Source organism: Scardinius erythrophthalmus (assembly GCF_964197995.2).
Source record: "Scardinius erythrophthalmus genome assembly, chromosome: 13".
NCBI classification, from domain to species: Eukaryota; Metazoa; Chordata; class Actinopteri; order Cypriniformes; family Leuciscidae; genus Scardinius; species Scardinius erythrophthalmus.
Genome location: NC_138233.1, coordinates 32,091,803 through 32,113,545, shown reverse-complemented (window position 1 = coordinate 32,113,545; position 21,743 = coordinate 32,091,803). Strand labels below are relative to the sequence as shown.

The 21,743-nt window shown below is 38.4% G+C and overlaps 1 protein-coding gene across 1 annotated transcript in view; it reads left to right on the top strand.

The window, feature by feature from the left end:
• Positions 1-21,359, top strand: part of rnf128b (ring finger protein 128b) — a gene marked incomplete at both ends in the record, with an annotated part of 38,261 nt that extends 16,902 nt beyond the window's left edge. The window contains 6 exons of the mRNA XM_081382116.1: positions 11,423-11,670; positions 11,819-11,890; positions 11,999-12,081; positions 12,503-12,590; positions 12,683-12,812; positions 21,256-21,359. Of these exons, the coding sequence (XP_081238242.1) occupies positions 11,423-11,670; positions 11,819-11,890; positions 11,999-12,081; positions 12,503-12,590; positions 12,683-12,812; positions 21,256-21,359 (725 nt within the window). The remainder of the gene's footprint in view (positions 1-11,422; positions 11,671-11,818; positions 11,891-11,998; positions 12,082-12,502; positions 12,591-12,682; positions 12,813-21,255) is intronic.
• Positions 21,360-21,743: the final 384 nt, after the last annotated feature.

The window sequence follows — 21,743 nt, the reverse complement described above, 5'->3', positions numbered from 1 at the left end:
TGGACGCGATAGCAGCAGCTTATGCCTCCAAACGCCTGCAGTGCCCTCTGGGCATCAGAGCCCATTCCACTAGAGGCATGGCCTCGTCGTGGGCCTGGTCCAGCGGAATTTCTATCCACGACATTTGTATGGCGGCGGGCTGGGCCTCCCCGTCAACATTCGTGAGGTTTTATAACCTGGAAGTTCCTGCCCTACAGGCAAAAATATTGTCAGTATAAGTGACATGTATGCTCTGCCCAGCTCCCGTGTGCAGACTACGTTCATATGCTGGCGCTATTCTGGTAACTACTCAGGGTGAAGTGTTTGACTCAGACCGGCTGATCCGTTCTGTTTCCTATTTCCCATTACGCGCTGTTATCGGTGCTGGCCCGCGCTGCTGGCCGCCTGTATTATTCTCTGCCGCGCGGGAATTTTTCTCTTCATGTGAGACCGACTATGTCGTTTTCTCCTACCCTTATGAGTGCTTATGTACTGTATGGGCTTGCTCCGCCGGCCCTACTGTTTGTACTGTTATGTTTATAGACCGGCCGCGCCGCTCTATTTCATATGCTGCATGAAGTGCATGTACTACGCTGGCCCGTCTCTCCGACCGGCCACATTTCCCAGCAGAGTGTTTTCCCCGGTTCCCCTGGGATTCATGGGCTGGATGCTCGGCGCACACGGCGTTGACAAAGGGTTCCCGATGCGTAAGCTACTTACGCAATACGAGAGAACCTCTCGTAAGAGAACGTACTCGGTTACTAATGTAACCTCGGTTCTCTCTAGAAGAGGGAACGAGTATTGCGTAACCTGCCGTGTCGCGCCACGAGCTTTTGCGCTTCAGACTGTGAAAACCAGAATTTTAGCCTGTGAGCGCTGAATATATACACGCTGGCCACGCCCATTCTGACGGTTAGAAGGGTGTGGAGGGCGCGAAGCGCCCTCATTGGTTGCCGCGTTCAGAGCGCTCACCGATAGGCTTAAGCAGTTGCAGCCGAGCAGCCAATGAGCACGCTTATACAGCCTGCCTAGGTCTGTCGGCTGCTGCACTGCGTTGACAATGAATACAAAATTAAGGATAATTTTTTGGCTTCAGATCTCGAAGAAAGAAGACTTTCCCGATGCGTAAGCTACTTACGCAATACTCGTTCCCTCTTCTAGAGAGAACCGAGGTTACATTAGTAACCGAGTACGATTCTATGAATAGCGTAAGACTGGCAGAGACAGTTAAACAAAGTGGAAAAGGGTGGTTCTCGCATATGATGGATGCTCGCGTATGATACGAGAATCTTGACCAGTGACGTATCGGAGTCCATATAAGCTTCCGTTTATATCATGGACTATCTCTGCAAGTCATTCTCGTTAGTCTGAGTGACCAGAGACTCTGGCGGTCTGCCGCTATTCATAGGAACACGTTTACATCAGTGAGCAAGGTTCTAATTCATAGTTCCAGACCTCCAGATGCGGTTTAACATTTCATTTCACATTCCACCAATTCACAAGGACGGAGCTCTGAACACTGTCCGTAACAGCAGAGCTAACTAAAGAAGTCACAATAGCACAAGTAGAATGGAATTTCATGGATATTGAAGCTGGACTACCTACCAAGCGATAAGCATTGGAAATGATGTCTACCACTCAGTGAGATAGCTGCTGCTTATAGACACGGATGAATCCTTCTGACAGGGGCCAACATAGACAAACAAATGGTCGATGGTGCGCCACAATGCCCTTGTTGACAAATATTGCTGCAACACTCGTTCTGGATTAGGAGTGTTGTCCGAAACACTGAAAATCGAATAGGATGGTTATCAAATTGTGTTGTCCCTTACGAAAAAGAAATGTATTCAGGTGTGCTATTAGTATACATCTTTTAAAATAAAAATAAGAAAGTCTACTTTCAGTCTACTTTTTATGTTCTTCTCAGAAATATACTTTATGTACTTCTCAGAAATATACTTCAAATTCCACTTAAGTATACTTGACTTATACTGACAGAAAAGTCTAAGTATATTTGGCCTATACTTGTTGATCAAGATATACTTAAAAGTATAATTAAGTATTCTAAGTATTCTTGGCTTGTACTTGTGTTTACTATTTTGATTGAGTAGCTTATTAAATACTTTTTTTAAAAACATAATATTACACACTGTCTTATAAACTAACATGTTCAAGTTTATATAGTTACAAGCTTTCGGGTGGAATAGCTTATAGAGTAAATAAAATAAGCATGGAACTGAACCTGATCTTGTACACAGCGATAATAATTCCCTTACGAAAAATAAGTTTATTCAAGTGTTCTATTAGTATACTTCTTTTAAACTAAAAATAAGAAAGCATACTTTCAGTCTACATTTTATATACTTCTCAAAAATATACTTTATATACTTCTCAGAAATATACTTAAAGGAGAACTCCGGGCAATTTTTAAGTTAATCTTGATCGTTAGACCTTTGTGAGTACTGTCTATAGAAAAAAAAACGAACGAAACGAATTTGTATTTATATTTATATCACTTATTTATATCACTCTTCACACACACGACGCTCTTCCCAGCTGCACACTGTTGTTTACCTTTTTCCGGCTACAACTGAGTTCCCACGGGACTTCAGCGCTAGACTACAGCTAGCCGTCTAAAACACTATTTTACGTGAATTTAAACAATGGCTAAGTTGCTAAACGCATCTTGTTGTCATGTAAGGGCCCTGTTCATGTTGGACAGACATTTTAATTGCATTTTGTGTCTGTTAACAGGCACAAAGACACCCTTTATGTATATGCCCCCATAACTGCCGTTATAGCTGAGTGGGAGCTCTGGACATTAGCTGTAGTATCTCCGTGTTGCAAGCACCGATCTGGTTCGTTTTTTTTTTTTCTATAGACAGTACTCACAAAGATTAACTTAAAAATTGCCCGGAGTTCTCCTTTAATTACACTTAAGTGTACTTGACTTATACTGAGAGAAAAGTCCAAGTATATTTGGCCTATACTTGTACTCAATCTTTTGATCGAGATATACTTAAAAGTTGAATTATTCAAAGTATACTTGGCTTGTAGTTGTGTTAACTCTTTTGATTGAGTAGCCTATTAAATATACTTTTTTACATAGTTTTTCATATACAGTCTTATGAAACTTACATTGTTTGAAAATATTGATTAAAATGTTGATATAAAACAGATATGTTTCTAATTCTGCGTATCTGAATTTTTGAGTAGGCTAGTCCACTGGTAGTGCACATAGGAATTTACTTTAATTCTACTTTACTCTTTCCCCACCATTGACTGAATTTTCCAGCTATCCATGTTTTCACTGTTATACGGTGAGGGGGCGCTTTATGACACATCTTCTAGTACAGAATCTCCGGATCAAAACACAGGAGAAGTAGAAGCTGAAACAAGTGATAGAAGATTGCTCACTCAAATGTAAAATAATGTGATCATCAAACATTAAACAGCTTGTAAATCAAAACTGCTTAATGTTTCCAAATGAAATGAAGCGTAACCCATGAAGAAATAATGACTGTGAAGCTTTGGGGGTGTCGGACTCGATCTACTCCATCTGTGTTTTGATCACGTTTCTGAATCTGATCAAAGCGTATCTTTGACAAAAAATTGATTTTCTCATCTTTTTTGTTTAAAATGTTGCCTTTATTTATGAAACTTACCGACATTCAAGTGTTGATAAAAAAGAATGCATGAAGCCAATACATTTTTTAAAATTAAAGGTCCCGTTTTTCGTGTGTTTTTGAAGCTTTGATTGTGTTTACAGTGTGCAATATAACGTGTTCATGTTTCGCGTGTAAAAATAACACAGTATTTTTCACACAATTTACTTATATGTATACCGCTGTTTTCACTGTCCTAAAAACGGGCTGATGACATCCTTGTTCTATGAAGTCCCTCCTTCAGAAATACGTAACGAATTCTGATTGTGCCAGCGGTTCCTGTGTTGTGATTCGACAGCAGCTTAGCGCACGTTGCCCGGAAAGGTCACGCCTCTTACCATAACGTGGAGATGCATGCGCTCAGGGAAGGCCAAACAAAGGTGATTGGACTCCGGGATGAAAATAACAGCGTCTCGACGACATGGCGACAAACACACTCTACAAACGCAACTCTTCCTCTTCTCCGTGGGAGCGCAACAAGACCACGCCCCCTTTTTTTGTGTATTCTTGTGGGCGAAGGTTAGTCAAAAAACTGTTCTAGTGACGTCATTAAAGAAGGAAGTAGAGGGATGTAGTCCAAACCGGCCGTTCGATGTAGGCGACTTCTGTTAAATAAAATATCTCGGTTGGCATTGAACTTTGAGCTTTATAATTTTACAGATATTATTTATACTCTAACAACAACATTACACACTAACTAAAGTTTGAAACATGGGATCACGAAGAACGGGACCTTTAAAGTACAGTTAAAGGTATTGTTCAAGTATAAAAAATAACTTTTGAACATAGTAGTATAGGCCTACTGCAAGTGCAAAAATTATATATAAATAGAAAACTATACGTACAATGTTAAGTTCACTTAAAGAAAACAAGTATTATAAAACTACTAAACTAGTTGTTTACTGAAAGTACATTAAAAGAAAACATGCAAGTATTTGCAGTATAAAACTACTAAACTAGTAGTTTACTGAGAGTACACTAAAAGAGCAAAAATAATATATAAATGGTAAACTATAAGTATGATGTTAAGTTCACTTAAATAAAACTTGTAGTATAAAACTACTAAACGAGTAATTTACTGAGAGAATACTTCAAAGTTGCTACAAGTATTAAAATAGTAAACTACTAGTATACCCATAAGTTCACTTGCAGTACAAATGAGAAACGTAATTATGAACTAGTTGTGCACTTAAAGTTTACTACTGTTACACTTATAGTACACTTAAACACACAGTATACTTTTATATACTAAAAGTGGGCAAATTTAGTCCCAAGCGGTATTAAAATAGTACACTTACAAGTTTACTACTAGTACATATTGACATTAGTATACTTACTACATAATGTATACTTAAAAATATACTTGAACATTACTTAAGTATACTTCATAAAATGAACTTGAAGTATACTTCTTTTTTGTAACGATAACACCTTAGGCTGAAAAGCTGGGTTTGGCCAATGCATAACGTCATAATCCTCAGGTCCCCAGCTAAGGCATTTAGGATTCACTGAGATATGTATAAGAAGGACGTGCGGGTGGCCGAAAATGAGAACGAGCCCCTCCAGCTCTTGACAGGGGGGCTTTGGGATGCATCGGCTGACGTGGTGATCTATAAGATTGCCCTTGTACATGCTTACGGCCCATAACCAAATCATATAGCTATTTGATTTTATAGAAATTAGTAATGGATATGGGTCGAACATATAAATCAATCGCAGACACTTGAAACTTAAGCCGCCAAACACTGCTTTTATCCAACAACAAAAATCAATACAAAATAAGTTTACAAAAATATATATTAACAAGTAAAGACAAAGAAAAAATAACAGTAAAAAGGTAGGGTAGTTGTGGAAAGTGCCTGACTACACCTGTTCTCATGATCAGATCTTACCTAACTCTCGATAAGAAAAAACAGGCATTTCTTCCAGGCCTCTGCTTCCCTCTTTGTGCTTACTAAATAACCAAAAATGTGAACTAAAAATAATTCCACTACCCGTTACTGACATAAATAACAATGAAGAGCGTTAAATATAAATTACTCAAAAGATTAATGAAAGCACCAAAAATCCAAATAAAACTATAATGAAAAACTGGATTACTCCAGAGAAGGAGAGAGGTGACCAGCGATCCCGCCATGAGGAACAAAGAGAAGGAGAGCACACCATTGACGTAGTCACTCCTCTCCCGTTGATTGGGGATTCCCTCTCTCAACACCACCTATGGAATTTATTAAACACAGACACACGTAACCGCAGCCAGTTGGCCGATCAGAATAACCTCCCTTGTGCTCAAGATATAATTAATAATAATAATTTGTTACATTTATATAGCGCTTTTTTGGCATGCCACCCGGTAGCTGCTGGGGATGAATGAAAAGCAGAAGAAACTACATCTGTAAAATTGGGACAAGACAGCTTCAATAAATTCTCTATCCGAGAAACTGGATGACACAGAAGGTTTGAAGCAACCCAGGACTGGGGAATGTGGGTCCAGTTTCAATCTGGCTAGTGCCATCTTCAGCATATCTTCAATTACTGATTGCTCAACACCAAGAAGGTCCGAGTCCTCATCACATTGTCACAGCTGAGACTGGGACAATGGAGATGATGCATATTCCAATAAGGAATAGTGACCTTGTTCAGGCTTAGCCAATGATTGAGAAGCAGCCAGTGGGACAGTGTCCAGATCCTCTTGAGAAAAGCTAATTGATGGTTCATAGTGAGGTAGGCATACATATAATACATGCATACATTACTGTCATCAACTCCTTTTCTGGAGGCTGGAACAGCACCCATTAGTTAAGCCGAGAGATTCTGGACTGTACTTGTAAGTTCAGCCACCTGGTGGGCTAAAAGAGCTGAAGAAGCATTCTTCTTTTTTGGAAGTTCCTCAGTCCTTCCTGCTGATTGCTTGCTGTTGCGCGGCCGAGCTGAGAAAGCAGTTTGAGGGGAAACACCCCAAAATTTAAGGTCCAATCCTATGAGTCCTTTTTTTCTCAATTCTCTTGGCATAATGCTACACTCAGGACAAGGATCTCTTAGAGACTCCTGGAGGAGGTCAATACCCAAACAGGCAGGACATTGGGTGTTGGAATCAATCAAGTTCATGGGCCCAGAGCAGACAGAGTAGTATTAATAATAAACTGTGACCCCTGGTCAGCCAAGGGGGTAAACCGCATTTAATGGGGACATTTAGCTAACAAGCTCTTCATCAGTCACCAAACACTCTGGAAACCAATGAGTGCTCTTAGATTTAAACACAATAAATATTGATAAACACAGTAGAACAGGGTTCCTTAAATCCAGCCCTAGATGGCCACTGTCCTGCAGAGTTTAGTTCAGACCCTAATCAAGCTCTCCTGTCTGCAATTTTCTAGTAACTCTGAAGACATTGATTAGCTTGTTGATTAGGGTTTGAACTAAACTCTGCAGGGCAGTGGCCCTCTAGGACTGGATTTAAGGAACCCTGTTTTACTGTGTTTAGCAATATTTATTGTATTTAAATCTAAGAGCACTCATTGGTTTCCAGAGTGTTTGGTGTTAGAATGATTATCAGAAACCTAGTTAACCAATGAGCTCTATACTACTCACCTGAATATCACTGGAGATTCTTTTGATAACCCTGGATAACCAATGGGCACTCAAGTCAGATAAAATCCTTACCTGAACCCCCGTTGGGATCGCGTGCAAACCCAGTGATATATTCATTCAAAAGTTAAGCTTTAAAGTTTTAAATGTGTCGAGACACAGTTATAGAAGGGAACTAATACCAGCCCAAATAATCTGTGCACGCTCGAACGAGATCTCTCCGCGAGAAAGTCAAAGAGACAGACCATGATGTAAATGAAAGCTTATATGGACTCTGCTATGTCATTGGTCAAGGTCACATGTGACTGAATCAATATGAGATTCTCTTATCATACACAAGCATATGACCCTTTTCGACGTTTTATGTTTATCCGTCTTTGGCATTCTGGAACTATGAAATAGAAATGCATGCATTCTGGGGAAGAACATTGTTTTGGTTGTGCTTCGGCTCTGCGTGACTGTGGATAAATATTATCCTACTGTTCATAAAACATTCACTACTAGACTTAAGAGATATAACCAGTTTAGATGGAAAGGATCTCAAGTTGACTAGCAGAAGACGTTACTGTAGCTATGCCAAACTACACTAGTTTAATACTAGTCCTATGGTTATATAATATGCTGTTGTATCAGATTTTGCTGCTGCTAGTCAGAGCTATTGCTGTAGGGCAGGGGTGTCCAATCCTGCTCCTGCCGATCGACTGTCCTGCACAGTTCATCTCCAACCCTAATCAAACACACCTGAAGCAACCAATTAAGGTCTTCAGGAACACTTGAAAATTAAAGGCAGGTGTGTTTGATTAGGGTTGGAGATGAACTGTGCAGGACAGTCGATCGGCAGGACCAGGATTTGGCACCCCTGCTGTAGGGTGTATCCTTCCCCTGCCAAACTACACTAGTTTTAGAAGTAGTTCCGCGATTATACAACATGCTTGTAGTATCAGATTTTGCTCCCGCTAGGGGTGTAAGCTTCCCCCAATAGATCCAATACACACTCAAAAAAAAAATTGTGTCTAAAAATAAGATTTATGTATTTGAATTGCATAACAAATTCCCATGCATTTGGTTTACATAGTTTTAACATAAACCAATCAATACTCCTGAATGTGATTCATATGTTTAAGTCATACATAAATGAAACAGATAAGATTTATGTAATTGTATTAATAAACTGAATGTGATTTATATTTGTCAGTCGTATGTAAATGAAACAGGTAAGATTTATGTAATAGTACACAGAAAAACGCCCATGTTAAATTAACACTGCTCAGTGTTCATATGTGTGCACACTACAGAGTTAAAGCGGTGTTGAAGTTAATGAGATAATTAAGTGATGATTTAGCATTAATTATGAACACCTGCTGTTAACAAGCAGAATCACTGAAGGAAAGAGAAACACAAGAACTACAACTGACTTCAGACACAGTCTTAGATGAAATCAACTAAAGAGAAAAGAAGACATTAAATCTGTGAAGATCTCAGAGGAGGATTAAACAACTCCACAAACAGCATTACCAGCTTCACTTATTACTAACCAGACTGACTTTATTTCATTTCCGTTTGAATTAAATCAATAGTTGTATTTTAAAGTCACCATGATGGTGGTTAGCGTTTGCTTTAGTTGGGCTCTTGACCATTGACTCTTTAATATAACATTTTCTCTGGCTGCTATAATTATGTAAGCTGGTAATGCTGTGTGTGGAGTTGTTTAATCCTCCTCTGCTGAGATCTTCACAGTTTTAATGTCTTCTTTTCTCTTCAGTTGATTTCATCTAAGGCTGTGTCTGAAGTCAGTTGTAGTTCTTGTGTTTCTCTTTCCTTCAGTGATTCTGCTTGTTAACAGCAGGTGTTCATAATTAATGCTCAATCATCACTTAATTATCTCATTAACTTCAACACAGCTTTAACTCTGTAGTGTGCACACATATGAACACTGAGCAGTGTTAATTTAACATGGGCGTTTTTCTGTGTACTATTACATATACCTGTTTCATTTACATACGACTGACAAATATAAATCACATTCAGTTTATTAATACAATTACATAAATCTTATCTGTTTAATTTAGATATGACTTAAAAATATGAATCACATTCAGATTATTGATTGGTTTATGTTAAAACTATGTAATCCAAATGCATGGGAATTTGTTATGCAATTCAAATACATAAATCTTATTTTTAGACACAATTTTTTTTTTTGAGTGCACTGTTAAATTGGCTACATCAACATGCTTGCTGCAATGTGTCCTTGCTTGCTCCAGCTTGGGGTGATTCTTCCCTCATAAGCAGGGTTTCTCAAACTTGGTCCTGGAGGGCCACTGTCCTGCACAGTTTAGCTCCAACCCTGATCAAACAACACCTAGCTGTGAGTTTCTAGTGATCCTGAAGACATTGATTAGCTTGCTCAGGTGTGTTTGATCAGGGTTGGAGCTAAACTGTGCAGGACAGTGGCCCTCCAGGACCGAGTTTGAGAAACCCTGCTCATAAGATTGGATCTATAGCGCTCAACATATGCCACTAACATCAGGATGTATTAACCATTCTACCAGCATCAGTCCTGTTGAGGGTAGTAAATAAAAGGGTAGTTGATGTAGAAAAATCGTGTGTCAGTTTGTGTTGGGGGATATTGGCATATGGTTTTATTTTGGGGGGTTATTGCTGCTCTCCCTGCTTTTATCCATGTTAGGCTGCATGGATGCGCAGGGAGTTTTTGCCTAGAACAGAACCATACCGCCAATCCTAATTGTATGCAATTCCCAATCGTATTTGACCATAGTGGTCCTGACAGAAATAACTTACTCACCAGTTGAGTAATAAAAACACCATCTCCACACGCTTTTACAACAATTAAAAAAAAAGCCAAGCCAGAGTTGATTCTCATTTTATTACAAGCTCTGTCGCGTTCTCATTTTGCCATCACTCTCCTGTGTTTGGCATTTTTTTTAAATGGCATACACGCGTCAAAGTAGCACCTTCTCTCTATTTATGGATATGATGAGACACGCACGGATGAGTGACATAGCAGCCTATGCACGCATTTTTCCATGAAAACCATTCCATTAGGCCTAAAATAGGCTATAAACAATTATAATAGGCTTACCATAGTGAATCAGGGTAAGACAAAAACATGTTTTGGAAGAAAGATTCATGAGGTATTAAATCATAAACATTTTTAACATATGTGCACAATTGGAATATCGCACAAATCATTTGCTAACAAAGCAGCGTTTCCAACCCATGTGTTCAAGAGAACAAAATTGTCACAAAATAGCTGTAATAAAAATGGAAGTCGCTGCAGTTGGGGAAGCCACTGTGGCTCTTTTTTTCTTATATCATAAATTACTTGTTATCTTGCATTTTGATGACTGGGGAACGCATTCATGTGGGAAGCTTCTGGGTGGGAATTAAACCAAATCATTCTGATGACAGAATTTGGATCAAGGATTTCAGAATGATCAAACCAACATTAGAGATGATGTGCAATGAAATTGGTCTGCTGGTTAATCCAGTTATCCAAACATAACACTGTTAAGACAAAGTCAAGTCAGTTTTTTGTTGCACATTGAGGGATTTATTTGGTGAATGTTGTGATTCCATCATAGTTTATGAGCATGTCTTCTTATCGGATAAAAAATTGAACAACCTTTTTATGCACATTTTTAGAATTCTTGGTTTCCATCCAGCACATTTTATGCAATATCCCAAAATGCACATAAAAATAGGTGGATGAAAACACTGCCATAATAATATCTACAGTACAGTGCAGAAGTCATAGAAATAGTAAATTTTTCACAATAAAAATGTTTAAGACTATTTTTGTATATTTCGTTTAATGCCATTAATTGTAATTAAATCCAGAAATTAAAAAAAAAAAATCTTCTGATTGACTATTCCTATTCCTTTAATTGACACTTTATTCAAATACTCTAGACCAGTAGAATTTTAACGGAAGATGTTTTACAACAACCTACACTTGCTTTCAAAGATGATTTTATACTTTTTGCAATGCTTGACGCACTTTTTAGTCATGCAAGTAATCAATATGGCATTGCTGCAATTCAACTGATGGAAATTTGTCCAAGCGATGGATAACTATATTCCCTGTAATCTAGTAATATTTTGGGATGCTATGCTGTTGATCTCAAAAATAACCAGTCATGGTTAATGTTAGTATTTTATTTCCACAGATGCTGATGACATAGTTGCCATCATGGTTGGCAATATTCTAGGCACAGAAATCATTAACCGGATCAAGAATGGCTCAGACGTCTATATAGCGATTGCTGTAGCCAATGCATATGGCCTGTGGCCCAGTGCTACATGGGCATATGCACTGTCTTTCACCTTCATTGGAATAACAGCCATCACTTTGTTCTACTTCGCTTTCCTGTTTATCAAACGCATGTACATAAACCGACAGCTTCGTATGCAACAGGTAAAGTATTCAGTTAAGGTTAAGTTCACTGTAGGAGTCAAATCTACTCAAAAATGTAGTATATTCAATATAAAATACTCAGATATATTCCAGACATTCCAAAATTTTTTCTATTGATGATTCTGTTCTGTCATTCATTTCTGTGTAGAGGGAGATGAAAAAAGTGACTGAAAAAGCAATAGCAAAGTTACAAGTGCGGACTCTGCGGACAGGTGACCCGGTATTGACCCATTGCTAAATCCTAAAATAAATAAATGTGTTCGGTAAAATAAATTCAGAGAGCATTTAAACTGCAGTGAGTAAAAGCATCATGCCTGTGTGTCTGTAGGAGGTTGAATCAGAGGACACGAGCTGTGTGGTGTGCACTGACACATTCACACATAATGAACAGGTCACAGTTCTACCCTGCAGGTGCAGTATGAGGAAATCCACATATGATTTACTTCAACATTACAGACGTTTCTAACTTCAGTATAGTGTCAGTATAGTATGTTAATTTCGATGCATTGGCTGAGACTATTTTGAAACCTTATTTATTTTATCTATTGTAACTTGCTTAGCATTGAATATTATATCAAGCAGAGATTCTGTTGAATGAAAGGTCTGAGTTTTGTGCCCTGCACATACAAAGCATATTATTTAGAGAAGACATAAAACATAAAATATGTTGTCATATTATAGAGGTATATGTATTTAATTTTTTTGAGGTTCATTCAAAGACAATAGAACATAACATTAAAAAATTCACACTTCACTTTTAACATAGTTGTTTTATTTTTATTTTGTAAATATGAAAGAAATGCATAATATGAAATACATTCTGTTTTTACAGACATTTATACCATAAGAAATGCATTGAGCCGTGGCTCCTGGAACACCCCACCTGTCCCATGTGTAAATACAATATCCTCAAATCCAAGGTCGGTTTGCCAATACACACAGAACCATCTTTATTCAGACAGATGATGTTGCATTTACTAACATGAGATTCTTTGTTGCTGTATGTGTTTAGATTGATGAGGAGGGAGATGAGCAGCCCTCATCATCACCATCAAACAACTCATTCTGTTTAGCTACAGTAACGACAGTCACATCAGCAGACCAACACAGCACATTAGACTCAAACATTCAAACTGCAGAAAGTGAGTAAAGGCTACCACAAAAACATTTGCTGTTCTTTAAATTGTGTAGGTGTTAGAAATGAACAACAAAACACTTCTCATTGCATTGCTGAAGTTTTATCAGATTGCAGCTCAGCACTTACAGACCACATACTCCTACAAGTTGACAATTTTTCTCTTTTTTTCATATGCACTTTAATATGTTACTTATTTTTTACATCAAATATTTAGTTTTGAATTATTATTATGTCAGTTAATATATTTAAATAGCCTACATGTTAATGATTTATAGATTTTACATATTTAATTAATGGGAAAAATACATAATGGTGTTTCATTGGTCTCCTGTATATTTTTACCTGCTGATTGGTAATTCAAAATTAAAGGGGTGGTATAATGCCCTTTTCACAAGATGTAAAATAAATCTCTGATGTCCCCAGAGTGTGTATTTGAAGTTTTAGCTCAAAATACCCCCACAGATATTTTTATATAGCATGTTTAAGTTGTCACTTTTTGAGGGTGAGCAAAAACGCACCGCACTTTGCTTTTCTCATCTGCACAAACACAGCAGTTGCCATTTTTGCAAACCATACATAATTACAAGGAAAAATATTCCATCCACACGAGGGAAATCATTGTGGTGTCCATGAAGATGTGAAAAAATAGGCATAAATCTAGCTTACACATTTACCCAAATTATTATACGCCTGTTTAACCGAAGCTTATTTGGGTGGGTTTCTCCATCCCCATACAATGTCACTTTTCTGTCTTTTACGGACCTGACGAGAACGTCGGTCTCCTCGGCTGTGAACCACTCCTGCCGTGCGCCTGGCAAATCCGCCGTTATAATAGCAATCCGCCATGGAACAAGCGCACCTGCTTTTAAAGGGAATGTGAGATAACGCTCTGATTGGTTTATTTCACATTACGCCCAAACCACACCTATGAGTAATGTAGCTACTTCAGACCAACCCATTTTAGATTTTCGTAGGGCCTAAGAGTCATTTATCCCGCCGGTATAATAGCAACAGCGCCCAAGATCCGCCCACAAAGTTACTTGCGTTTCGTGTTTGATACTTGCGTTTCAGATCGTTAAAATAGGGCTCTAACACTCAAACAAGAGTTAAAGGGACCATCAAAATAAAGTGAAACCGAAAAAAAAATTGCCATTGTTCAGTTGAAGTCAGTTTAGAGTTGATTCAGTTCCATTATAAAGATCATCAATTATTAAATGAGTTCAATTCGGCTGTAAAGCAGCTCTGTAGAAAACGTCTTGGATTACGACTGTAATACCGGTTCCCTGAGAAGGGGAACGAGACACTGTGTCATGGTGTTGTTGCTCTGGGAATGTTTCTTGTGAACCAGTGTCTGAAGCGCGTGTGTTAAACGCCAATCTTGATTGGCAACTGCCGTCAGGTAATGTCACAGGCACGTGTCAGAACATGAACGGCACAGAACATGTCATTAGCTTCATGTTGTCTGAAGGAAGATGAGTAGTAATGCCGGAAGTATGGCAACGCGACACAGTGTCTCGTTCCCCTTCTCAGGGAACTCGCACTGCGTCATGGTGTTGACACTATGGGAACGAAATACCCACTGCTCCATACTGACAAAACACTTGCCCACTGTGCTGTAAGTCTCTCAGTGGGCTCTTAGCAGTAGCCAAGATGCTGCCACATAATGCACCTGCTGACCAGAGAGCTTATCACGCTCTGGTGCACTCAAGTCGACACCTCCAATATTACCCCTCGCCACCCTTGGTGGGAGAAGAGGGGGAGCACGGATGGCAATAGAGTGGTTCTTGGTCAACCGAATAGCTTACAAGAGAGCTCGCAAGTACTTCCTGAAATAGATGGTGAGAGGATGGGGTGCCTCTGTAGCTTACACATCCTCCTTCTCTTCCCCAGTGAGCACATAAGGCCCTTCTAACCATGTGAAGCGTTAACTTGACCTTTACCTAATAAGGGAGCTCAACCTGAAGAGACAACCAATGAGGTGGTGATAGGTGGAGAAGACAATGACTAAAGTCAGACTTTAGTCAGACAATGACTAAAGAAGTGGCACGCAAGAAGCAGAATAGCCCATCTTCTTTCAGCTGCGTCTGGCAACCCTACATATGCGAACCAGTAAGGAGCATATGCTTTCATCTCCATGATATAAAAGGAAAGGTGACATGTGAGGAAGTGGGACATGAAAAGCGGATTCTACTTTCTATTACATATATGAATGCAGAAAGAGTATGTCATTACGCACAGTTCCAGAAGGCAGTAAATGAAGAAGTGCAATACGAGAAGCGATATTTCCCATCTTCTCATCTGATGTTACCTAAGCCTATGTGAACTATCCCATGTGCAGAAGGAGTAAACATGCTTCTTATCACTGTATAATCTCGGAAAAACGGTTTCATTTCCTGCTGCCTGAAAAAGAGTGCCTCTCTCGTTGCCTCTCTCGAGTGCCTCTCTCGATCTCTTCGTCTAGCATTGCATTGCATTGTCATTAGTGCCACGGAGCGAGATACTGTTAGGGATCGATCAGTAATCATTAATCATTATAGTAAAGGTGTAGGGGAAGCAAACAACCTCGTCACCGTATCATAAGTGCAATTGGGTGTCTATTGTACATGAAATAGCATCTGACCCCCTACTGGGAAGGGACAGCAAAAAGATATCAATCGCCAATAACCTTGTATCGTTCCCCTGAACATAATGCAATAGTTGGGGATGGATGTAAAATAAACCTGTATATGTACTCTTTATTTGTGAAGAGACAACGATATCATTCATCATTCATTTTAAAAGAATTTTTTTTAACTGTACCCAGAACCAACACAGTCCACCATCCAGTCTAAGCTCAATCTGGCGGTGGCGTGGGTAGTAAATATCACGTGTAGTAATTCCCTGTACATGGTTGACGATGAGGAGGCTGGCTCAAATAATACATCCGCCTCAACTCCCATCATGTCTAATTTCTCTGAACTAGAGTAGCCATGCAGCATATTCTCCGCCAAACTATAAGCCAGAGTGCAGGCTTTCGGATTCGACACAAGAGCCTCGGAACTAGCAACAGAGGATTGGGAAAGGGAATCTGCGAGCCCCACTATCCTAATCACTGCACTGCCTCGACAGCAGTGGGTCCTGGACCACGGGGTGCTAACACCTGGCTCCCTTTCCCCACAAATAGAGCCATTTGGGAACGTGATATATCTCTCACATGGAGGCACACATTTTTTAAACTTGTTTCTTTTCTTTTTCTTTGAGAAACACAAACAAGCGGCTTGCTGAAGACAAAGAGGCTGATGACGTGTTCTCAGCCGGCGGGCCAGTGACGTCACCTTACGGCAGTATCTAATCAAGAAAGGCGTTTGGCACACGCCCTTCAGACACTGGTTCACAAGGAGCATTTCTATAGTGTCAAAACCATGCCTTTGAGAGGGAATAGTGATGTTATCGTCCAGCTCAGTTTAGTTATCATCAAATAGTGCAGTGTTCTAATCTTAACAAAGGACTTTGACCCCTGGTTTCACAGATGAGGCTTAAGCCTAGTCCCAGACTAAATGTATGTTTGAGCTGTTTTAACTGAAAGCATCTCGCCATTGTTTATAAAAGCTACATAAATGTCCTAATCGAACTAAGGTCTAATCCTGACTTAATCAAAGCCCTGTCTGTGAAACCAGGCCATAAAGTTTTACCAATCCAATATCTACATCTTATCTACTCAGCTGGAGACTCAGCAACACTTACTATTGTGTACTGATGCTTGGAACCAAGGACTGTGTGTGATTCCAAACAGTAACCAAATGTAGAAAAAGACAATAAAATCAGAAATTAAAATTCCAGAAAAACATAAAATTCAGCAGTAACACTAAAAACATTGTTTTGTAAAGGTAAAGGTAATATACTGTATCAGAATAATGAATAAATTAAACACAATATATGAATACATAAATTCAGCAGTAACCTATGCCCTTTGTCATTATCAATGTCATGCAGGATTAATCTGTATATGGTGTATACTGATGGCTCATGGTTATTGATTTTTCTTTATGACAGCAGCTCTTGGACATCCATCAGACCGTGTGTATTATGACCCGGATATCCAGACACAACACATTTATGAGAACCAAGCATTTGAAGAAGAACCAGAGATAATGGAGCAGCAGGATATCAACAGCCAAGATTAATATACTATAACATATTTCAAATATTTCTACAGTTTGAATATCACAAACAGCCAAACAAGTGTGTGAAATGTGTCAAAAAGAATGGCATACATAAAAGAAGAAACTTAAAATGGGATGCTCAAATTGTGACAGACTATTTATTAATATCTGAGGACTGTTTAATTAATGTAGATTTTAATGAGTTTTAAGAAGAGACAGGTAAACAGAGTATAAAAACAAAAATATAAAAGGGATTAATTACTGTGACAGCTTGCATACCTGTCATGAGCTCAATAAAGCTTGTTCACACACACAAACACACTCAAACACTGGCTAAGTAAATTTGACAATAGAATGATGAAATGATAAAAATGACAAGTTCCTTTTTTTCTCCATAAATGTACTTTCTCTTTATCCTGCTCTCTCTCCCACACACATAAAGATGTATGGAAAAATTGACACAAAAAAGAAAACGCTTCAGCGCTGCCCCGTGACTGAAAAGCTACATGACTATTGAAGGCCAAATTATCTTTAGATGTTCTCAGTAATGTTTACTAGTGAGCATTCCAATTAGAGATTTAATCTGTAATTTAATTTTTACAAGCAAAATCCAGTTTTGGTGGTAACGCATTACAAGTAATTCGAGTAATGTAATTAAATTACTTTTTTGGTGCAGGTTGTTGGTTGTTGATTTTGTTTTTCTTCCATTGAGATGAGTTAACCTTGGATGATCGAACAGTGAGCTAGCATATTTGCACAGATGTCATAGAACTGTACATCTCCTAATGGAGTGTATTTCAACATCTTGATGCATCATGAGTTTATGGATACAGATAAATAAAAACAATAACTGTTAAAGAATAACAGATAATAAAGATATTACCCCTCACTGAACACTTTGGAAAGTTTGGGTGACAGTACAAAACTCAGTTGATTGTTGATTGTATTCTTTCTGTTGTTGATTGCACATTTGTACCCAGATTAAATTTTTGATGGTACAATGTATTTCCTTCATCATATGCATGGTGTAGGTTGCTGTTTGAAACCTATCCCTAGATGATGCCATTCATTAATACAAATAAAAACCTTATAAATATGACAACTGAGTGGAGAAGTATTATTGTTACTGAAAATAAAAGTAAATCTGTTTGTAATATGTTGTAATATAATCTAGTAATAGGCCATGTAGTGGTATTTGTGGTATTTAGTGGAACTAAGAATAATAAGGCATAATGTACAATAGGAAAGCAATATCCAACTGCAGAGCCGCATGTAACAGCAGTTTCTGTGTCTCAGCTTGCAGACATGTTGGACTCCATTTCTACCTTTTTTATTTTATATATATTAGGACTATATTATTTTAGAGCACTTACTATTCAGTTTTTAATGCGCAAGTAAACTATTTTTTTTTTTGGTATTTGTGAGAGACCATTTCGTTATTTGCTATAAGAAAATAACTAGAAGAATAACTAGTGCAGAAAACGTTAAAACTATTTTTTTCTACAAACTATTGCGTTTATGATTATGATAATAAATTAAAATAATATAACAAATACCAATTTGCAATAGCAAGCGACATAATGAATGACTTTTACAAGCCTGAAAGACAGCTGTGCAACCGCAAGCCTTACACATTCTATTTTAAAATTTCTGTGGGTCTACTCTTTGCACGTGTTTATTTTAGAGAAAAATGGCTCTGTCACAAAAAACCAAGGTCCTAGAAATGTGGTGATACTGCTGTGCTGCCTCAGGTACGGCAGGATTATTTGTAAAATGAAGCTTTACGAGGCTCTCAAAAATGTATTAACTTTACTGCTATCTGGTAGTCAAAAAAAATTACACAAATTTATAGAGCAATTAGATATAAATATGATGTTCAAGCAACTTAATGAATAAAGTACATGTTTATACACCTTTAACTAGCCTGCTATTGATGAAATACAGTTATTTATGCAGAGCAAAACTCTGTTTGTTTTTTCATCATCCTCTGTTGTTTCTTAAATGATTGAATCCTTTACGGTATTACAGAAAGCAGGTTATGCGACATAAGTAAACGGATAACCTCAATGTTTGGTTCCAAAAACAGAAACATGGAGGTGCAAAGCATTCAGGTACTTTTCTTTTTTAAATATTATTTATTTATTTATTTATCTTTCTTAATTCGTTATTGATGTTGTGTATCTGTTTGTTTTGTATGTGGTGGTAATTTCCGTGCTGAAGAACAAATTGTCCCTATAGAGAACAATAAAAGGTTAAAGTCTAAAGTCTAAAGCATTTGACCAGAAATCGTTTGACTTTAAAGGAAACATTACCCTGCAGTAAAAACTTTGATGTGCAGCAAAAACATTACTGTGTAGTATAAGCTCTGCATTTTCCTGCAAAAACATTTGGATTCTTGTGTTCTCAGCATTGCATTTCTAATCAACTCCTTACAAATACACTTTAACTATTATATGAATCATCATTAATTTAACCATGCATTAATATAGGGATCGGTAATCTACAGCAGGCATGCACTGCAAGCATTGGTAAGGGGAGGGGTACTTACCCGCTAACACGACACCGTTCTAACAGAAAACCCTTAATGCTCTCCGGCCCGCTCATGTGCAATATAGGTTCCAAGGTGCAACCGGTGAAAATTTTTGAAAAACATTATCATCTCCGCTAAAACTTCAAAAACGTCAATCTGTGAAAACGCTGACGCCATACACATGCATTTTACGTGTTCTGTCTATAGGTATGCACGTTTGAATATACGTATATGTGCGCAGGCGCGTAGTCTTTATTTACAAATTGACCTCACCAAATTGCTTTTCTGGCCTTAAAAATTCATAATACAGAATTTTTTGTCGCTTCCGCGTATCCATGGGAATTAGAATCCATGCAATTGTTTCTCTCCAAAAGAGAGAAAAAATATCAAGAGACTGATTACAGCAGTCAGAAGAGAGACAGATGTCATATTGTAACTGAGTGGGCGCACATCACATCTGAGGGGGTAATTCCACATTTTGACCCCTTGTTCCACCGATTACTTGCTCTAAATGAATTGTTACAGTTTTTCTCAGTCGCTTTGGTGCATTTCTCACTTCACTATTTACATTTGCACAACAGTTAGTTCAATCTCTACAACATTTAGTCATTTGTGCACATCATAGTAGCAGTTTTTCATTCCTTCCAACAAATTGCAAATGCTTTTGGACATGCATCAAATGCTTTCATACAACTCTCTGCTGTTTTATAACATTATCAATTGCTTATGTTATGTCAGTCAAAATTAACTATACTTGTGAATGCTGAATAGTCATTCCATATAAAACTAATAGTCCTCATTTCATTGCTTGAGTCATTACATACAAAAATTTTCAACTAGTTGTCAAAATCTGTCAAGCAAATTTTACACATTTTTTTTTTAAATCTTTTTTTTTCCTGAAAATGTCTCCTAAATTGAAAAATTTCTCTCGGGTGAATCTCAGCTTTCACTTATGAGGAACGTCTGGATGTGCATGAATGATTACAGCACTATGTATGTTGTATGTTCAGTTCCAATATGTACTGCAATATTGTTTACAGTTGTGCACAGCTCTACCCAAAGGGAGTTTATGTTTGTTGTAAATAAGGGTGTATTTTTTCTGTTGCACAATGCTGTGAACAAATTAGAATTTCAAAGAGCATATGCAGTAAAAATGTGAAACATACATATTCAGTGTCTTGTACTCAGTTACCTCACTAAATACAGTAATGCATAACTTTACTGTATTTTTCAAATGGCTGTGCAAATAGTATATAGTGCTGTCTTGAGCATTTTCAGGTAGTGTCACCAAGATCTGACTTTTTTGCATTGGAAAACATGACAAAGCCATTTGACTATCTTGTTCATAAACAATGGTGTCAGGACTTTTCATCTTGATGACACTGACACTTTCATTGACATGAATACTTGCTTTTGAGGAATGGGCTATCCATTTTGAGCAAGTGACATGCTTTTGCAGGTTATCAACTAGGTTTTGCAGTTTGTACTAATTGTTTTGAGAACTGCATTAACTGTTGTGCAAATGTAAATAGTGATGTGAGAAATGCACCAAAGTGACTGAGAAAAACTGTAATGTCCACCAGTACCACCAGCCCTGCACATTTTGTATGTCTCCCTCATCTATCATACCTGATTCAACTCATTAGAGACTGCAAGACCTGAAATGGGTGTGTCTGATATAGGGAGACATACAAAATGTGCAGGGCTGGTGATACTGTGCAGGGCTGGTGTAATGAACAAAAACTGCTCTTTGTTAATAATTTGAATCTTCTCAGGGAATGACCTAGGCACTTTCACACTGATGGCCTGCACCCCAGAAGAATCGGAGCAGATCTCCTGTCGGACAACATCTCCAAGATGCTACGCACCATATGACTAAGTCAATCCTCAAATCACAGCCTTTGTTGTTCTACCCACTTAATTAATAGAAGTGTGTGTGTAGTTCATTCTATTGAGCCTGGCAATGGATGGAGCCTGGGGTACAGCAGATAGAAGTGGTGCCGGACCAGGTGGAGACCCCAGCGAAACCAATGGGACGATGGCTTTGGGCGGCATTGCCAGGCCCGGATGTCCAAGTCGATCCCACAGACCAAGGCGGAGCCGGAGAACTGGAGGGAGTCAGCAGCGAGGGTGGAGCCCTGACAGGGTCTCTGGGATGGACATGGCAGTGGGCTCAGGCTTTGAGATGGAGGTGGCCTCCCGCTGTAGCTCCGGGACAGTCATGTTGGCAGGCTCTGGCTCTGTGGGTGGAGGCGGCTCTCAC